The sequence below is a fragment of the Equus caballus genome, chromosome 17 (assembly GCF_041296265.1).
Source record: "Equus caballus isolate H_3958 breed thoroughbred chromosome 17, TB-T2T, whole genome shotgun sequence".
NCBI classification, from domain to species: domain Eukaryota; kingdom Metazoa; phylum Chordata; class Mammalia; order Perissodactyla; family Equidae; genus Equus; species Equus caballus.
In genome coordinates, this window is record NC_091700.1 from 53,883,146 (window position 1) to 53,904,489 (window position 21,344).

The 21,344-nt window shown below is 39.5% G+C and overlaps 1 protein-coding gene across 9 annotated transcripts in view; it reads left to right on the forward strand.

Annotated features, from left to right (window-relative positions):
• The first annotated feature begins 7,691 nt into the window (after positions 1-7,691).
• PCDH17 (protocadherin 17) overlaps positions 7,692-21,344 on the forward strand; it is a 95,775-nt gene continuing 82,122 nt past the window's right edge. For 3 of the 9 annotated variants that reach the window (XM_023621667.2, XM_023621669.2, XM_070240321.1), the window contains exon 1: positions 7,697-12,694. In XM_023621667.2, coding sequence (XP_023477435.1) covers positions 10,124-12,694 — 2,571 coding nt within the window. In that variant the 5' untranslated portion in view covers positions 7,697-10,123. Of the gene's footprint in view, positions 12,695-21,344 lie in introns of all 9 variants that reach the window. The other 6 variants (XM_070240323.1, XM_070240324.1, XM_023621670.2 and 3 more) reach the window with 4 other exon arrangements.

The following is a 21,344-nucleotide window of genomic DNA, read 5'->3' on the forward strand; positions in this document are numbered from 1 at the left end:
ATCCAAATATGTCATTATTGCTCTTTCCACAATGGTGCACAATTTTCTTTACTTCCCCTTTATTTTTGTAAAGATATTTTTAATGACAATTTAGCAAGGGAGGAATAAATGACATCTACACATCACTAATTCACTTTGAAGCTAGGGCAAGATTTTAGATTCTGATTAATTGTAAATATTTCTTTCTTTTAATGTATGCATGCATTTAAAACCAAGTATTTCAGTTTCCTTTTCTTAAATGTTTTCATTCTTTCCTTAAACTACTTGGGGTGGTACACTATGCTGCCGAAAGTGCTCACGACTCTTCTAATCCAGAGTTCATGGTGCACAAGGAATTCCATGGGTTGGTTCTTCACAAATGCTCCCTTAAAAACTAAGTAATATTTTAAATGTATGTTTTTCTATGCAAATATATTAGAAATAAGTTCCAAAGCATTCAGAAGATTTGAGGAAGAGTCTATGACCCAAGAGTCTAGTTACCACTTTTAGACTAGTAACTTAGACTTGTTGAAATGGCTGAGCCATAAAGTAAACTTTTAAATCCTTACCATTCTTAAGCCCTTCTCTGGCTGCTCTTGCCTGATCACATCAGCAGTGCCCTTTACCTCTAACTAGACAGAATTATACGTCCATCTTTCACCAGTCAGAGTAAGAAAGATCTCTATATCTCAATGGACTTGTTGCTGCTAAACATGAACAGGAAGTGAAAGGCTGCTCCCTGGGCAATCTTTTACTTTCCTGCGGGATGTGAGATTCACTTGTATCCCGATAGTTATAATCAATTAAGCTTCCCACTGCAAATGAAGCTTCCGATCAAAGCACAGGAACCTTTTTCTTTAAAAAAAATGAACTTTTCAAATATATCTCATCTAGCGCAGTGCATCACACAAATTCATCTCACCTCTTAAAAATTTAACGTTAGCCGAGCAAAGCTGCTTTTTTATCATTTTATGAAACAGTTACTTCAGTGCTTGTACACAATGAGTATGCTAATCAAGTATATACAATTCCTACAAGTGTTCATGAAAATGTTTGTACAAACTGAATTTATAAATTACCATCAAATTTATTGGAAGGGGGTTCTGTAGCGTTTAGCAGATTCTTGAAAGGATCCTTGTCACAAAAGAGTTTAATTACCACTGTTCCTTATTGATATACCTTCAGAACATTGTTAATTTATATTTGCATAAATGGCTGAGCAGTGCAATAAATTTTAAGTTCTTCCTTTTTATGCTTTCATTTGATTCCTATGCTCCAAACACATCAGTTAGAAGGGGAAAATAGATCATCCCAACTCATCTAATTATCATAGCCAATATGTTTCAGAATTTAATCTGTGTTGTTCTAAGATGAGTTGGCCAATATATAAATAAGTACTCAAGAATCTAAATTCTTTTAATACCATATTTATGTTGTCACCTATCAAAGTTATACTACAGTGACTACTTTTGGTTAGAAATCAGGATAGCTCACTCATTTACTACCAAAGTTGGATTGAAGTTCTTCAATATTTAATTAAAATATTACAAATCATTACATTTCTATTTTAGCATTGGCAATTTGTAAGTGACCATGGCCTTTTTGCTGCATATTACGCTCTCATCTTTTCTAGAAACAGGTGGCACTGATTCAGAAAGCTGTGGACACTCTCTAAGAGTCTGAGGTTAGAAATTAGGTTTCAGTAGCTCCACAAATCAATCCAGTCATGGTAATTTTAAAGATGATTCATTCCGGTGACTCCCTCTATTTAACATTTAACATGATTTCAAAAACATCACTTGAGCAATAACAGAGATAATTTTATTGGATGTGTCCTTGTTTATATATGTTTGGGGGAATAAAGTAAACAAAGGTGCTTTACATAAAACAAAAGTGTGCTATTTCCAGGGTGACAGACAATAGCTGTTTAACAGCACTTGGTTTTCTATTAAACTGCTCTGAATTTTTATAAGATAAGAGGAAATAATATGCCTAGCTCACTGAAAAGAGGAATTTACATAAGTAGAACATAATTATCTGAGTAAGACCTTGTCACTGAGGCTTGGGAGGGTTAATGATTATGATGATAATCAAAACGCAGAGGATTTGTAGAGTACTTATTTGCTTTCTAAAGAGCTCAGTGTACTTCCCGTATAGTCTTCTCATTGATCTGCCTGCGATAGCTATATAACAGGACATTTAAATATCTCAGAATAATGGAAAGAAACGTGTGACCTGTTATAACCATAAGTGATTATAAGCTTTTGGGTTTTGCCTCACCTGAAAGGCAGGACCTCCAGTGACACAGCTCTTTGAAACATTTCAGGTCATCATAGCAAAACTGACTCTGAGGAAAGAGTGCCACCTACTGAATCAAATTTCCCAGGTTCCCTCCTAGGGCTGGTCTCACAGCTTTAGAATTGTCCTAACATGTTTAACTATAAGAATTAATGGGATTTCTGCATCATGCGTGAAATACTTGATATCTTTGTTTACAGCTTCAGCCACTTTATCTTAGTGATCTAGCAGACACAGCTATAAATTAACTATTTCATTCATAAGCTTTTCATTTGTTTTAAAAAGTAGTATACAAATATTGAACAAACCTAATTTTCTTAAGAAGGAAATTTCCAAAACAAATTCCTGAATCTCTCTTTATTGTCAAAGTGACCACAAGGGGGAGCTAGCATGTAATTCCTTAATGGGGGCAGGAGAGTTGAGGTTTCATTATTAATTAAACCCTTTTATTTCTGGGTAAGTCAGCAGAAGACATAAATATGTCATTTGGAATTCATGAAGCTCAAGACAATTTTTCTCAGAATTACATTTTGCACAATGTAATCCAACTCACCTTTTTTTAATATATGCTAATTAATACATTGGATATAGTGTAAGATACATTTTTTCATCTGACAATTATTGTTTCTATATGGTCTCTCTCTCTCAGGTACTCTACACACAACACAATTTATTTAAATCACACCAAATAACCTTCAATTGTTAAAATTAAATATAAAAATCTTAATTTACCTTTTAATTTGTCTCAATACTTTAAAATAAACATACTGAAACATACGTCACTGTTCAAAGGTTGATCATTGGTAACTAATTTATGATATTTCCTTCTGACTTACATACTTAGGAGTATGTGTAAAATACATGGACACCAGTTGGAAATTCATTTCATTTATGTGTGAATTTCAAATTAATAGCACTTGCTTATTTTTGTGGGGTTAATCCTGTAACTTTGTTTTCCACTGTTCATTGGGAACATACTTGCTATGTGTGGGAGGAAAGCACATACATACATTACATGGATGTATATATTATCATACAGTAACATAACATACATACAATTTAGAAGAAAGTTTATATTATTTCCTGACATTTTTCCAAAAGCAAGATTTGATAATTTTAATAAAAATTAGAAAAAATTAACGCTCAATTTAAAATGCTGTTTCTTCATCGAAATATTTTACACTTTTTCTTTTCTTTTTTCTCTTTTGTTTGAGGAAGATTAGCCCTGAGTTAACTGCTGCCAATCCTCCTCTTTTTACTGAAGAAGACTGGCCCTGAGCTAACATCCATGCCCATCTTCCTCTACTTTATATGTGGGACGCCTACCACAGCATAGCTTGCCAAGCGGTGCCATGTCAGCACCCGGGATCCGAACCAGCAAACCCCGGCCGAGGAAGTGGAACCTGCGCACTTAACTGCTGCGTCACTGGGCTGGCCTCACACTTTTTCTTATTTTGTTGTTATGTAGGAGAGATTGAGTTCTTAAAAACTTTTAAAATTATAAAACATTTCCCCTGAGCTTGAAAATTGTAATTTCCTTTATTACAATTCATATTTATCACAATGGAGAAAGGTATGTTTTAGTGATGGTCCTATTAGTAGTGTGAATTTGCCATGTTAAAGGGTGAGGCTTTGATGAAAAGTCAGCAAATGGCCAATAGCTGTGTGTTAGAGGTGAGCCACAAATATCTGTGAAGGCAGTGGGAATTAGGAGAACCAGCTGCAAATGAAATACTATCATTCCTTTTAGGGTTTAAATATGACATAGAAACCTCTGATACTTATTATATCTAAAATAGTTTAGTTGTTAAATTTATTTTTGAAAATTCTCTGCTAACAAAAATGTATGAAACCAGGTAGTGAAATAATGATAAAAATGACAGAGAAGGAGATAGTGGAGAGAGAATTTTTCATTTGTATAAATACTGATTGCGTTGAAAATATCAGTGTCAAAAATTTCTCTTAAGCACTGTACTTTATTGAACTCAAGAATACGGCAAGCAGGACAAGCTTTTGAAGACTAGTGTAAGCGCTGCCATTACAGCTGCATGAATAAACATTCAGAACTCTGAATGTAGTTTTTGTATATTGTAGTAAATATGAATTTTAAAGAGTTTCTCAGAGGCAAAATTAAGTAACTTAAATAGCATAAAATTTCACAAAAAAAGCATCTTTAGGATTATTCCTTAATAATAATGATACTAATTCAGTTATTAATTTAATGTGGTAGTATTAATCAGTCTTTATCAGTCTATAAAAACAGACCTTAATATTCCTCTGTTGAAGCTATCCCAACATAATGATCAACTTATTTTACAACTCACTTGGACTAGCATAGCATCGTATTAATTAAATAACGTTATGTTTATGCAAGTCTTTCCAAGTACTTTTTCTCAATGAGTGTGCACACATATATATTTTGGTTAAATCACAGAAGACCTTTGGATGTTCAATATCTATATAATAAAAAAGGAATAATATAATCTTGTTTAAGGTTGAGACTATCATTTGTAATTATAAATAGTGATTATCAACCAGTCTCTTCTTGAGAAATGTGAGATTGTAGATATCTTAAATTATGTACAACACTACTCTCTTCTAGATTCCTCAACTAGGTCTCATATGTTTGTAGCCTACCATGGTATAAAAACCAACAGGATTTTTGAACTATTTAACCATACTTATATCATCTATTTTTTAAAAAATTGAGCTCAATATTTTAAGCATGGCTAAAAAGAAATTCCTCAGTAACTATGTGCTAAATAGAAAAGAATATTGGTGGAAAAAATATAGAACTTATAAGATGGTTAAAAAGTAGGAGTGATTATAGTTTAAAAAATTGTGTCTGGCTAAAGGGAAGCCACACAATTGGAAATATTAGTTGATTCTATTTCCTTTAAAAATAAAATAGGGATAAGACATACGATGAAAATTAATTACTTTTGGTATGTGTCAATCTTTAACAACAGAAATCAATACATACTACAAATTAAATAATATATGGATAAAATATCTGATACAGTTCTATTTTGCTCCTTTTGGCAGACTTCCTGTGGTATTTACCAGAAGCATGGTGGTTCTCTTTCTACACACGAGGGGGAGGTGTGACATACTTACTCCAGAGGGGTGGTGGGAAAATTGATGTCTATGAAGATGCATTTCCTATCGCTGTTCTCTTAGACATTGTGTTCCTCCCCTCAGTGCATAACAGCCTTATTAGGGCTAATCAGTAAACCATATTACCCTTTCCTTGGCATTTTCTCATTCTCTTGTTTTTGCTTTATCATAAACTTCAAGTAAGGACATTTTATAACTTTCCTTGAATTAGCAGGCAATGCAAAATAACCATAGATTTGTCGTATTTCAAAGGCAAGGATTAAAAAATGAGTGTGTAATCACTACTCTTTAATTAAGTTAGCTGCTGCTTTTAAAGCCTCGCAGCCTCAGCTTCCAAGGTACCTGTGTTAGGACAGGGGTACTAACTTCAAAGAGGTGTAAAGGTGAGGTTTCCCAAGGCAGGGAGGTTAGGCGCCCACTCAGCACTAACAACCCAGATTTCTGCAAAGCTCTGGCTCCCTTGTTCAGCAAAGGTATATATGCGTGACAAACTACCTCTTCAGAAAATACAAAGACATTTTAGGATTTGAAAGTCTGGCTGTAAAGAGCTCCTCTTTGAGCTTTTGAACTGTTAAAGATAGTCTCTTAAGGGAGTGGTGAATTTTGGATCCAGATGAGACTGCAAATTCAGACCATAGGTTATCTCATTGAATCCTCCGGGAAATACGTAGCTCCTTTACCTGAATCTTTAAGCAATTATCCCACCAACAATCATCAAAACTTTCTTGTAATTGGTCTGGATTTGATTTTCTTTGAATCCTGTATGATTCGTGTTACAGACTTGTACGTTAGTCATTCACAATTTATAAATGGCAGCTTAACTTTAGTATTTATGAATTGCTATCAATACTCCAGCAATCAAAACACTCACCTTTTCTATTTCAATACTTCGGTTGTCTTTTTTGTTCTTAACTCTTTCCCAGAACGACAGCTGGATCACGAGCAAACCAGTCCCAGCTTGTGGATGTTTGTGATAATAGTTTGGGAAGAAAGAATCTCTGAGATTAGGAACTGAAGTTGGAGAGGTAAATGAATTAAGAGCCTCTGTGTGTGTGTGTGTACGTGTGTGTGCGCGCGCGCTTGTGTGTGTGTGTGTAGTGGTGGTCGTGGTGTTGCTTACAAAACATGAATCTTGACAGATCTCTCATCGATCTACCTTCACGTTTTCGGTTCAGCTTCTACGCATAGGAGCTTTGGCAATATGGTTATCAACACTTACTCGGTATTAAGGAGATAAAATTCAAATTGCCATATGAAACTTTAATAGCAAGATCGAGGTGAACAAAACACCAAAACTGTCGTGTGTGGGTCGGTGGATGTCTGTTTTACCTTGAATCTGGGCTGAGATGCGGGTCACTGGAAGGGGTAGAGCCCTAAGTATTACTTAGCCAGATTTGAGTTTTAACAGGCTACAAAACTTGAATTGACAGTGAGCCTTTCTCCTTAACGGAGAGGCGCTTTTCCTCTGGGGAGACCCGGCTGCTCTTTCACTGGGCTTCTGCTTTTCTTCTGAAACACTTTCATAATCAAGTGACTTTCCTTGCATGGGTGCCTGGGGTCAGCTGATTTCTCTCAGAGGATAAAGAAAGTTACGTATTGATTGCTGTTGCTCTCGGTGTGTCTGCACCAGCGCGGGCAGAAGCGGGCGCGCGAGCGCCCTCGCATTCACACACACTCACTGAAATACACATCACACACCGCCCCCCCCATCCCCGAGCCCTCCTCCCCCCCACACACAGCCTACACATGAATACATACGCACGTCCCTCTGCACCTCATTCAGACGAGTCCAAGCGCAAGCAGAAGATCTGCGCCTCCCTTGGCATGGCTGTGTATGGTGCCTCTGTGTGTGCGTGTGTGTGTGTGTGTGTGTATGCAGAACCCATCAGGAAGACTGCAGCTAAATTATTCTGCAAGCATGTTGCAATTCCGTTCCTGTGTACATCGGACAAAAAAATAAATTAAATCGCTGTCAAACTTTTTTTTCTTTTAATCCTCTTTTTTCCAGAGGATTACGACGGAGGAGCGCCTCCCAGTAGTTAAAGACTCGGGAGCCCGGCGGCGAGGCTCTGGGCGCAGCCGCCACAGCGGAGCGCTGGGTTCAGCTAGCCCGGCTGGTCTCCCATCTAACTGATCTAATCAATGACTCTGAAGCGCTGGGGCTTATGGCTCCGCCCCCGCCAGTTTCTTCTCCTTCTCCCATTGGGCGCAGGCTGAAGAGGCAGGGCCTTGTTCCTCACGCCGATTGGCTGGCAGGGAATCAGTATCAATGTTTAAGCGGCGGCGTGAGGTGAATAGAGTCAGTCAGCAAGAGGCGCTGGGGAGAGAGCAGGGACTGAGAGCCCGGCGGATGCGGCAGCGGCGGAGGGCGGCTGGGGAGACGCTACTCCAACTGTTGAATTGAATTTTCACCTTTCATTTCCTCGGATGTTTTGCTTGCGGAGATGGATTTATTTACCTTGAAATCCGCACGTCTTTCGCAGGCTGTGAGCTGATCCTGACTAGCAGCAGACTGAAAGAGACCACCCGTGACAGAAAAGGAGAAAAAAAAAAAAAAAAAAAAAAAAACCTCCACAACGGACTGCACAATTAACTATGCACACCGGTGCTAGACTTTGTGAATAGAGAACATTGAGAGGAAAATCGTGAACTGTGATGCGGGGCTAAGCTGTGAACAGTCCCCGGAATCCTGATTTTTTTCCTTGTTTTCCAAGACTCTGAAAGATTTGGGGGCTCCTCACGCCTAAACCAAAAGGAAAGGTTTTTTTAAAAAAATAAATAAATAAATACACCTAGCAAAACAGACGCCTTGTTTTCCAGACCCTCGGACTCCGGCAGAAAGAGGTAGAGTAAAGTGCTACTGGATTCAGCTTCACCTTCCTCTTTCCCTCCCTCCCTTTCTCTTGCTTTTTCTTTTTCTCCAAAACGTGAATCTGGCTTTTCTTTCTAGAGAGTGAGTCAGAGAAAGCGTTAGGAAGAAGCCGCAACTAATGTCTGTGAAGGGAGGACCATGAGGCGAGAGTGAATACGATTCGTTCCGCTGCTTCTGACTCATCGGGCAGATCGGAACACCTGCATTTCTGGATGTGTCATTCCCGTATGCCGAGGCGCCTGGAGAACCCGAAATAACGTGTAGACAGACCTGTGCCTAACATCCCCTCGGAGGTAGCTCCCCGAGGTGGGTGCCCCTAGCTGGACCGCCGAGGCCGCAGCTCTTCGCCCCCTGCCCTCCCCGAGTCGCCCAGAGAGACTGTGAGAGCGAGACTGCAGAATGCATCGCGCCAAACCTTGATGTGTTTCTTTTATCCAGCCCACTCCTACTTTAAAAAAAATTGAAGGAAAAAAAAAAACACCCCTCACTTTATTCGCTTCAAATATTCACCACTTTTATTCCTCGCCAAGGTTTTCCTTTCTAGATGAAGAGGACTGGGAGGCAGGGCCATTGGAAGGAGATGCTGAATAGAAAGAAAAGAGAGGCACTTGACAGCCTAGCCCTGTGAATGCAGAGACTGTTTCCCTTCTAGCGAGAGACAGGGAGAGTGTGTGTGCGAGGACTGGGAGGGTGGCTCCCCCTTCCTTTTTATTCCGCCTCCCCCTCCCCCTTCAAATCTGCACATCCAACCATGAGTTGCCTGTTGATTTCCTTTCGCCCGGGAAGAAAAGCAAACTGGAATTGAACTGCATCGAGAAAAGTCTCTGCTTTCGGGGAGAGAATGGGATGGTAGCGGCGGCTTGGCGTAGAGAATTCACAGAGTGTGTGTTCTACGAGCAGAGGCGGAGATCTAGCTATACATTTCCCCCCTCCCGGTAGACACACCACAAACGCTGATCCGGCTGTAGCTTTCTTGACTTCGGGGGAGAGCCTTTTCCGAGGAAGAGAGGGAGGAGCCTGGCGGAGGGAGGAAACTACAAATCGGGACACTAGTTCTTTGCGCTGCATTTCCTCCCCTCCCTTTGGCTGCTCGGAAAGGAGAGAAAAAAAAATACGCTTGGCTGGGAGATGCAGTCCGCCGCCGCCGCTGCCTCAGCCAGCAATGCGAGATTAGATCTCTAAATGCAGCAAAACACTGCCTGAAAACAGACCAGCCCGCGAAGCGAGCAGACATTTCACAAGGCTCCGGGAAAGCTTCAAAAGCTATCTGACTCTCTCTTCGTTGCTCCTCATCCCCATCAATTTCATCACAGGAGACGAGAAACAAGTAAGGATTTCACTTTCCGATCTGCCTGGAGACACACCTCCCCGCTCCCTCCCCCACCCAATGTGAAGAGTAATCGGGAGGCTACCGGCGGGAGTAGATTTGCAGCGCCCTAGCGGGAGTGGAGAAAACCCACGGATTCTTTAGCTCATTATCATCCCTCCCAGACGCGATTTCCTTCTTATCCCCGGCCTCATCGCTCAAGTTTGAGTCACCCGAAGTCCCGGCGGGAGAGACAAAGCCCCGGGCTCGCCCCCAGCCGCAGGGAGCCGCCGCCTTGCTCCGTGCCCCTGCGGCTCCGCTGCGCCGCTGCTTCTCGCCCAGTGCGGATGCTGTAGATCAACAGGTTCGGGGAACTTGAGCGGAATAAGGAGAGACCGCCCGGTGCCGCATCCCGGGAGCAGAGGGAAGGAAGGACCCACAGACTTGTAGCTCGCGTCGCGCGCACCCTGCGCCCGGGCTCCAGGCTGGCGCGCACCCATCCGCTCGCCCCTCCAGTCCGGCTGCTCTTGTCCCCACCCCACTGGTCTGGGATGTACCTTTCCATCTGTTGCTGTTTCCTCCTATGGGCCCCTGCCCTGACGCTCAAAAACCTAAACTACTCCGTGCCGGAGGAGCAAGGGGCCGGCACGGTGATCGGCAACATCGGCAAGGATGCTCGACTGCAGCCAGGGCTTCCACCCGCAGAGCGCGGCGGCAGTGGCGGCGGCGGGCGCAGCAAGTCGGGTAGCTACCGGGTTCTGGAGAACTCGGCGCCGCACCTGCTGGACGTGGACGCCGACAGCGGGCTCCTCTACACCAAGCAGCGCATCGACCGCGAGTCCCTGTGCCGCCACAACGCCAAGTGCCAGCTGTCCCTCGAGGTGTTCGCCAACGACAAGGAGATCTGCATGATCAAGGTGGAGATCCAGGACATTAACGACAATGCACCCTCCTTCCCCTCAGACCAGATTGAGATGGACATCTCGGAAAACGCGGCTCCTGGCACCCGCTTCCCTCTCACCAGTGCTCATGACCCCGACGCCGGCGAGAACGGGCTCCGCACCTATCTGCTCACGCGCGACGACCACGGCCTCTTCGCGCTGGACGTCAAGTCCCGCGGCGACGGCACTAAGTTCCCAGAGCTGGTTATCCAGAAGGCGCTGGACCGCGAGCAGCAGAACCATCACACTCTCGTGCTGACGGCCCTGGATGGCGGCGAGCCGCCGCGCTCGGCCACCGTGCAGATCAACGTGAAGGTGATTGACTCCAACGACAACAGCCCGGTCTTCGAGGCGCCCTCCTACCTGGTGGAGCTGCCCGAGAACGCCCCGCTGGGCACCGTGGTCATTGATTTGAATGCCACCGACGCCGACGAGGGTCCCAATGGCGAAGTGCTCTACTCTTTCAGCAGCTATGTGCCCGACCGCGTGCGGGAGCTCTTCTCCATCGACCCCAAGACAGGCCTGATCCGTGTCAAGGGCAATCTGGACTATGAGGAGAATGGGATGCTGGAGATCGATGTGCAGGCCCGAGACCTAGGACCCAACCCCATCCCTGCCCACTGCAAGGTCACTGTCAAGCTCATCGACCGCAACGATAACGCGCCGTCCATCGGTTTCGTCTCCGTGCGCCAGGGGGCGCTGAGCGAGGCCGCCCCGCCCGGTACCGTCATCGCCCTGGTGCGGGTCACTGACCGCGACTCCGGCAAGAACGGGCAGCTGCAGTGCCGGGTCCTGGGCGGAGGGGGCACCGGCGGCGGCGGTCTGGGCGGATCAGGAGGCTCTGTGCCCTTCAAGCTTGAGGAGAACTATGACAACTTCTACACGGTCGTGACTGACCGCCCGCTGGACCGCGAGACACAGGATGAGTACAACGTGACAATCGTGGCGCGGGACGGGGGCTCACCTCCACTCAACTCCACCAAATCGTTCGCCGTCAAGATTCTGGACGAGAACGACAACCCGCCTCGTTTCACCAAGGGACTCTACGTGCTGCAGGTGCACGAGAACAACATCCCAGGAGAGTACCTGGGCTCGGTGCTCGCCCAGGACCCCGATCTGGGCCAAAACGGCACAGTGTCCTACTCTATCCTGCCCTCGCACATCGGCGACGTGTCCATCTACACCTATGTGTCTGTGAACCCCACCAACGGGGCCATCTACGCCCTGCGCTCCTTTAACTACGAGCAGACCAAGGCTTTTGAGTTCAAGGTGCTTGCTAAGGACTCCGGGGCGCCCGCGCACTTGGAGAGCAATGCCACTGTGAGGGTGACAGTGCTAGACGTGAATGACAACGCTCCGGTGATCGTGCTGCCCACTCTGCAGAACGATACGGCTGAACTTCAGGTACCGCGCAATGCTGGCTTGGGCTACCTGGTAAGCACCGTGCGCGCCCTAGATAGCGACTTCGGCGAGAGCGGGCGCCTCACCTATGAGATCGTAGACGGAAACGACGACCACCTGTTTGAAATCGATCCATCCAGCGGCGAGATCCGCACCCTGCACCCCTTCTGGGAGGACGTGACGCCTGTAGTGGAGCTGGTAGTGAAGGTGACTGACCATGGCAAGCCCACCCTGTCCGCGGTGGCCAAGCTCATCATCCGCTCGGTGAGCGGCTCCTTGCCCGAGGGGGTTCCCCGGGTGAACGGCGAGCAGCACCACTGGGACATGTCGCTGCCGCTCATCGTGACTCTGAGCACTATCTCCATCATCCTCCTAGCGGCCATGATCACCATCGCCGTCAAGTGCAAGCGCGAGAACAAGGAGATCCGCACCTACAACTGCCGCATCGCGGAGTATAGCCACCCTCAGCTGGGTGGGGGCAAGGGCAAGAAGAAGAAGATCAACAAAAATGATATCATGCTGGTGCAGAGCGAGGTGGAAGAGAGGAACGCCATGAACGTCATGAACGTGGTGAGCAGCCCCTCCCTGGCCACCTCCCCCATGTACTTCGACTACCAGACCCGCCTGCCCCTCAGCTCGCCCCGGTCGGAGGTGATGTATCTCAAACCGGCCTCCAACAACCTGACTGTCCCTCAGGGGCACGCGGGCTGCCACACTAGCTTCACTGGACAAGGGACTAATGCGAGCGAGACCCCCGCTACTCGGATGTCCATAATTCAGGTAGGAGACTTTTAGCATAACTGAGACTTCACTTTATTGCTGGTTTGGGAGCTGTCCTGAAACCTTTGGAACAGGACAAGCCACAGGACCAACAGCAGTGAGAGGGGAAAATTTTTTTAATGCAAATGGTTTACAGTTTGCCAATGGGTGTACCACATATTCTATACATAACCCCTCCCATATAAATAGTACAAAATCTACAAGATGTAAATGTCTTACTTTTGTTGCATTTTTAAAGTTTATTTTTATAGGTTTAAAAATGTTAGCAATGTTCAGTATTCATAGTTTATTTTACTTCATTTTTATTTGTGGGTCTGCATTTCCTTTCATAACAAAGGATATCCAGAGTGGAAAAAAAATTTGTTCGGTTAATTCACTCAAAGTTTTTAATTCCATTTAGAAAACCCTGATGCCAAAAATGAAAAAATGTATACCCAAATATTGAGAAATTAACTACTTGAAGTACAACATAGCAACCAGTCAGAACTCCAGAGCCTGAATCAATTTGAACGAAGTTTTCACCACTCAAAAAAGTCAGCTTTATATTTAAGAAGTGTTTTAAAAGACATGAATCTCATTTATTCTTCAGCTGGAATTGCAGCATAATGCATTAGTGTGGCTTAAGCTTTGGAAATGTGAATTGTGCTCTGAAGATCTTTCAAAAGTTTGAATAAATGTAGGCTCTGGATAATGACTAGTAACTGTCTATGAAAAGCTTATATTCATTTTGTCCTGTGGTTTTCCTGATCTGTTTCTTGGAGTCATTGAAGAAAGAACAGAGAACACCAGAGGGTCACACACTCATTTTGTGCTGTTGAAAACAGGAGGCAAAGTTGCACTAAAGGCATTTGTGCCGGAAAGAATTCCAGGATGCATTTAGTTTGCATACTGCATATTTTTAGTATATCTAAGTGATATTTAATATATATTAGATAGTATATTTCAAAGTTATTGATATATGAAAAAACCAACTGACCCAGCATGGGCATAGATTCTAACGACTGCAAGTGACCATATTATGTCTAGTCACTGCCTCGTTTCTTTAATCCACTACTGAGTTGTGTCACAGGAAAACTTAATTCTTGTTTATTATGAATTCATGTTGCTACAAATTACTCTGGATGAGCAGTACTTGAAATTCAAAATTAAGTTTAACTAAAAGTGACACTTCGGGAGGAAGATTAGTTTGGGGCAGATGAAAATAATTTGTTCATAATTTTATGCTTGGAAAAGCAAATACCTTTTAATGACACTAGACTCGGTAAGGTTTTTATTATTAAAATGGAGTAGTAAAATTTCAAAATCTTATCTTATCCTTTCTAACATGAGTGTAACAAATACTAAAACTTAGCAAAACATATTTTCATATGATAGTATATGTCCTGGTAAACCAGACTCTTGTACTTGGTGCTACTGAATATTAAAGTATCAACTGTTGTATTAAACACCACTTTTTACAGTGTTGACTCTATACCAGTAATCAGGATTTTGTTTGATGTCTATATAAAACTGAACAAGAAATTCCTCCCTTAGAAAAATTGTGGTTTCCGTGGAAGTCTTTCTGTGACTCGTAAAACTGGTATTTATGATAATCAGTCTCTTTAGAGGGAAATACGTGAAAATATGTATTAATAGATCTTTTGCAGGCATTTTATAAATATGCATGTTATACACCTTTCTTATATTTTATAGCATTGACAATTAAATAGTATCACAGAGGGTTAATGCTTAATCTTCCACTTCAAGTGCTATGAGTTGAATTCTTATTCAGGATCCAGTAAAAATTAAGTTGGTGCAGTAGAATTCTCAGTAAGCCTGATTCCTTAGTCAGTTTAGTGAGGAACAATTTTGGATGGAAGTATCCAGAAGGCTTTGAGGGACAGGGGTGCATATACTGTTTTTACACCATCTGTTCTTGAAGCTGGTCATTGCTCAGGGAATGTTGATGATGATGGTGATGGTGATTCCTCTCATTAGCAGTAAAATTTGAGCTAAAGCAAATCACGCACACTCACCCAGGAAGAAAGAGAGAGAGAGAAATAGTTTAGACAAAAAACAAAGGACAAACTACCTGTTATTCTCTTTTCTTCTACAATCTTAATCCATGCTATAAAGACACAGAAAAAGTTAAAGTTCCTGAATTTTTTTCCAAAATGGCTCAATTTCCCATATTGCTCCTACCCTGGAAATAGCCTCAGTATAAACTGTTAAAGCAGGCTCTTTTTTTTTTTAATTGAGTTTTTGCAATCCTATGAGGGGTACTTTGTAAATTCCTAATATGTTAATTTCCTTTTAAATGTACCAGGTTTTTCTCAATACCTGTTATGGAGTACCCGGTAAATTAACTGCAGTGACCTTCCTTTTTTCTTTCATTTTATGTATGCTGCAAACACTTTGTGTTGAAGTGACATGCTTAAATTAAAATGTGTAGGTATCCCATAATGTTGTTTCAAGTGCGTTTATTACTGTGTGTATTTAACACAGCCTGTTTAGGAAATACTATTAATCTCACGTGTATTTCTGAAGGAAGTATTATACTCCACAGAGTACACTTCGACCAGCAGCTCCTAGGTCTGGTTTACCTTTATAGTCCAGCATCTTCCATGCTATTTAAAAGGTGCACAGCATATTTCTATTGATGGAATGAAAAGAATTTCATAATTGTTTTGAGATACACTGGGAAAGAGTGTTGATATGAAATTTAGAAACTTCAGGATTTATAAGACTCATATTTCAGTTTAAATTAAGAATTGTTTAAGTATCAAAAGATTTTGTGTGGGTCACAGCGTCTAAAATTTTAAAGTAAAGATCTGTAGGTTCTTGGGGCATAAAAGTATTTCTACTGAATATGGATACAGAACAATCATGTAGAAACAGTGGTTTGTGAGGAGAGATTTTATTTCGGGTCTTCTTCAAGTTCCTTAGCAGAAGTAAAGTCAGTCTATGAAGTTTTTAAACAATAGACTAGTGATTAACACATCGTCAGTAGTGTGAATCATAACGCAGCATTGTTATAATAAAATATTTTATTCATTTTAAAGCTGTGAAACTGATTTTGAAAAATAGGAGCAGCTTTTGTGGGAGGTAAGGCAAATAGATTGTTGTAAAAATTTATAAAAGCACTTTTCATAAGAGCAATTTCCATGTGAATTGTTTCATATGTTAATGTGAGAATCTAAAATCAAGTAGAGATCATTACTAGTTGTCATGAGTAACTGCTAATCGTGGCTTCTCGAGAATTATTTGTTAAGTCTCAGGGTAACTTCTTAACAGGTGTTTTCAACGTAGCCTGACTGAGAAGAGGCGAGGAGTCTGGGGACTTCTCACTGGTGGAAGAATTTTCAGTTTTGATTGAACATCTGTGTTTTTAGATTTTTTTGTGGCACTATCACAAGTCATTTTAATATTCTGTCACAGAAGAAAATATATTGAGCCAGCAGATAAGATGTACTAAAATAAAATTTTAAAGAAATGCATTCTTTCACAGTGTTTTACAGTTCAATTTTAAAAGATTCACATTAGGATTCACTTTAAACTCTTTATACTGGAAGAGAAAATCCTTTTGATGTATGTGCATGGCCTTTTCAATAAAAGGGAGTTAAACATATGGTAAACACTAACAGTTAATCCAAAATATATAAAAGTAAGACTGATGCATAGAAGGCTAAAGTATCAGAGTATAGACATTAAACTCAGTATTTTAAAATGAAAAGGTGAAAGAAAAAGTATGTCTCTACTGGCAACGTTATGCCCTGTTTGCCTTTATTTCCACTTCTCTAGTACAAGAGTCTTGACGATAGAGACTCAGACGAGCTCCCAAGATCACGGTCTTCAAAACTTCACACTCTAGTATGTTAGTGCTTTCAGGAACAAACACAAAGTATGTGAACAGTTTCTTTCTTCGTTTATAATTTTGCAGATATTTTTCTGCAATGTTATTCTATGACAGCACCGTTTGACACGTTACATGCATTCGTTTCCGTAAATTTTATCTACATCTCTATTTATAGACGTACGGTGGGCAGAGTAGAAAGGGAGTGTCTTGTCCACCTGTCTTTTTATTAAAGGTTTTTAAAAGGTAGAAAGATTAATTTCTTCTTTAAATTAACGTAAGTTCACAGTCATAAAACTTTTTTGTGTGTTTTACCACGTATTAAAAGTAGTACAAATAAACTTAAGAAGATAGTCAGTCATTGAGGTGTTTTGAGTTTCCTTGGAGAAGAGTTTAAAATCCAAATTATTATCATCATTCTTAACATATTGTTACTTTCATCCTTAGTTTTGTGTACACTCATGAAAATCTCAACCCCGATGTAAATCTGTGTGCATTCTCTATTTTACAATAAATGAAAACACAAAAAGTATAATTTTAACTATATGACCTAGAAACCTGAAAATCTTATTTTTAATATTAGTTGATATAGCTACTCATACAGTAATAACTTCTTTATCTATTAGTTTTTATTTTTCAATAGAATTTCCCAAGGACCATATAGGTGATACTTAATCATCCTTACTCTGACATGATAATTCATCAGTCTTTTAAAAATGTAAGAGTAAGATAATTTTTTATTTTACTTGACTTCTATAATTTTCCTTGAGTTCTATGAGTGAATTCTATAATTTTCCTTGAGTTCTATGAGTGAATTCTATAATTTTCCTTGAGTTCTATGAGTGAGTTTTATAATTGCAATAAATATCATGTAAAGTCTACATGGAGGATTTTGGAATTTTATTCTCTGCATCTTCACGTTTTTTAAGGCTGTGTGTGATTGTGAAAAATATCAAATCATAGAAAAGTGTGCCCTAAAATTTCTATCTCAACTGCTTCAACATATTTTTTAGTCAAAAAAAATTTTACATGTTCTAAAACATCTATCGCCTGTGACTATACTGATCAAGCCAGGCCAAAAAGTAATCTAAAATACAAAAAATTAAAATAGTATATTTTCCAGAAACTTTTCTCTATAAAGTTGATGTTGTAATATGTATTATTCACTTTTTTACAGTACATAGACACGTATTTATATATGAGGTTAAAATAAATTAATTATTCTTAAAATAATCCCAAATATTATCTCTATTAAAGGACTAAGAAATATACATATTTTAAATGAAAAAAACTTTCACAATCTCTAGATAAATACTTAATACTATTTAACAATGTAACAGTTATACATTATCATGTTTCACTATAATTGTTAGGTTTCAAATTTTTCGCTGTATTTCTGCTTATGTAGTATAATGCAATAGAAATATATCTATAAAATAAAAGTTGTAAATTAAGAAAATATTTTATGTTTTTTAAGGTTAATAAAGGTTTACGTGCATTTATTGCAGTGAAGGTTGGTTCTGCTTATATTTATGAAAATGTGAACAATAAAACTTCTTGGCAAAATTAAATTATATGTATACATGTACATATGTCTTTATATTTTCAGTATAATACATGTATACTTAAGCACAAATATTTGCCCATTTTTATACTTTTTTAATTCAAAGGCAATTCTCCTTTTTTTAAGGATGGACTCAATCCTTTATATTTCTCTGAAAATATGTTAAAACTTGATGTCTTTACTGTTTTAAAACTTCAAACATTTTGAAGTTCCTTAGAGTAGAGCTGGTCATTCTAGAGCAGAGAAAAAGTTAAGGAACAGTTGGCCTTCAGTAGACAATAGGTTGGAGTTTATGCAGATTAAGAGAAAAAAAAATCTCATCTTTTTCTGGTTCTTTTGGGAGGATGGTGGGATAGCTAGAGACTTTGTGAGGTTATATGCTGTGAGCCTGATGATGAAACAACAGGAGGAAGATGAGGCCACTGGAACTGGGCTCATGCCAGTTAGGAAGTAAAACTTAACTCCCTTACGCTGAGAAGTCTTGCAATACACTCAATAGTGGGTAAATTCTTACAAATGCACCTGCTAATTATGATATTAGTCATTGCTGCAGAATGTATTCCCTTCAGTGATACTTCTGTTTAATAAATCCCACAGGGCCTTGTCTTAAAGTCATATTTTAGGAAGGTTTTTTTTTTTTTTTTTGTACTGAATTCCTTCAACCAATGACTGTATATTTGTTAGAGAAAAGCATAAACTTCATTTTGAAGTATCAATTTGAAGATAGAATGACTTCTGCCACCCACCTACAAAACACTTTTAAAGTTCATCAGACCTACACTAATCTATTGTCAACCTATTTTAGTAAAGGAGACGTTGACAGGAATTTCCTTCAATGGCACACAGTATTTTACAGTTAGTCATAGCTTTCACCACCAGCTTTGACAGTGATATATTGCTATCCTTTGGTCTGCTGAAATAAATTATCTGCAATAAAGAAGTCCTTAATGACATCAACATTTCCTGCTGTGACTAAGCAGAAGCTTGCTTGTGCTTCGTTGCTACTGCAGAAGTATGAGTTCAATATTTTTAAGGGAAAGCCAAAAAAAAAGATTCGTAACAAAATACAGATACAAAATTGTGGCTGTGTGGGTGGCATCTTTCCCTTGTATGCACCAAGTTCTTCCACTGATAGATTGTAAAATTGGTTTCAGACAGCGTCTGAGAGAATCTATTGATATACATGTGACGTGCTTCTATTTATCTGCTCTGGTCCTAGTGACATCCTGATTACTGGTATTTGTAGGCCTTGCCCTGGATCTATTCCAGGCAGTTTTATTGTGGTGAAATGGCTCATACAGTTCATTGAGCATCTAGCATAACTGTGCTGAAGATGATTGGCACGTTTGCATATATTTATTCAAAAAATAAGGTAGTTAAACAGCATAATTATGGGAAAACGAATCATAACAATAAAAGACCATTTAAGTTAACAAGCTTTGTGATCAAAGGATAAATACAGGTTGGATAAATGAGACTTTAGATGTAACTAATCTACATAAATAGACTTTGGGCTGATTAGAGGAATGGAATATATTAAAATAATTTAATAGTATTAGAAATGCATTTTGTTTCAGTCATTTTGAAAAATTTAAAGACCTGTGTTATTTTCTTCATGTTTCTATTCAATAATATAGTCATGAACCATATTGGATGAAAAATGGACAAGGTAAAGATAAATACAATCGTACAAGCTTCTGTTTGGTTCTGGAACAATATTTATTATTTTTTAAACTTGTAATGTTTTTGATTGATTTTTAATTAATGGAACACATTAAAGGGAGCATATAAAGGACAATTTCTTGTTTACTCTCTTTATCAGCTAAAAGCAGCCTTTGTGGAATTTGAAAGCAAGAGCATTAAAACTCTATTTCAAGTTTTCAAAGCTATACATTCAGAATTGTTCTGTAGATATACACTGCTTTTAAGAGACAATTGGTACATGTTTGTAAATTATATTAATACATAATGTAGATAATGCCTTTATATTCAGAAACGTTCTAATGCTATTTGGTAGCATATGTATGTTTAAATAACAGATTTAATTTACAATGTGGCTAAATAACTAATTTCTTCCCAACAACTACGGTGCTTTAGATATATTTTCTTCAGCTTCTTTTGGTGATAAATTTTAAAAAATGTAATTTAAGCACAAGACATCAATTGGTATACTTCTTTATGGTAATTCTACCTGAATCCTTAATAATCATTGCTAAGCAATGATGGGATTATACTTATACCTAGAATTTTCATGTGCTCCAATTCAATAAAACTCAAATTGAAATATACAAGTATATCCTCTCAATTCCAATAGCTTAATTTTATACAGTAGAAATGCAAAAAGTATTTTAATGTAGGCAAAAATGGTCACAGGGGTCTAAATACCTCTTATTTTTATAAGCCAATTATAGACTATCTTAAATTTTTATTTATTTGTGGTACAAACACTTTCATCAGTTTCGAAACTTAAAACTATAGTTTTTACTGTTAAGATAGAATATTCCTTTTCTATTCACAGACTGAAACATAAATACCTTTGCTCAAAGCTGTTCATTTTACTTTTCACACAGCGTATTTTATCAGAGTATACTGAGATTATTTTATGACTGAATATTCAGTGGATTTTTTGCTATTTCACCAGAGCAATTGCATAAGCAGAACTGACATTTTAAAAGTAATTCACCCATGATTACCATGAGAAGGATTATCTCCCCACAGTGTAAAGTGGCCAATATTCGCTTTTTACTCATGTCCCCATTTCAGTAGATGAGATGACAGAAAGAAATTAGAATGTTTGAGAAATAATAAGCTTAAAATCTTAGCAAAATGTACTAAGAGAAAGTGTTATCACTTAGTATTTTGGAAAAAGAAAGAATTAGTTTCAAAAAGGGATATTTTCCAGCTAAAATCTAATAATTGCTTAATGATGCATCTTTTTGTAAATATTTGTCATGAAAGCTTTCTGAACAACTTGAAAAATAACTTGCTTTGATTTCTATAGTTCTGTCAGTGAAAAGCAGAATATTGTGTAAATATTGACGAATTCTATTGTAGTGTCTTCTTGGGGGACAAAATTCTTGCTTTAGATTTTGCTTTTGCATCTATTTTAAAATAGTTTATCCCAAATCAACTTATTTGCATTAAGAATGTGAATAAGAGGAGTTACAAATCATGCAAAACAAAAGAGAAATCAATTATCTTTATTATCAGTATCAAGATAGAATTAAAGGTTACATACAAACTTGCGTTTACAT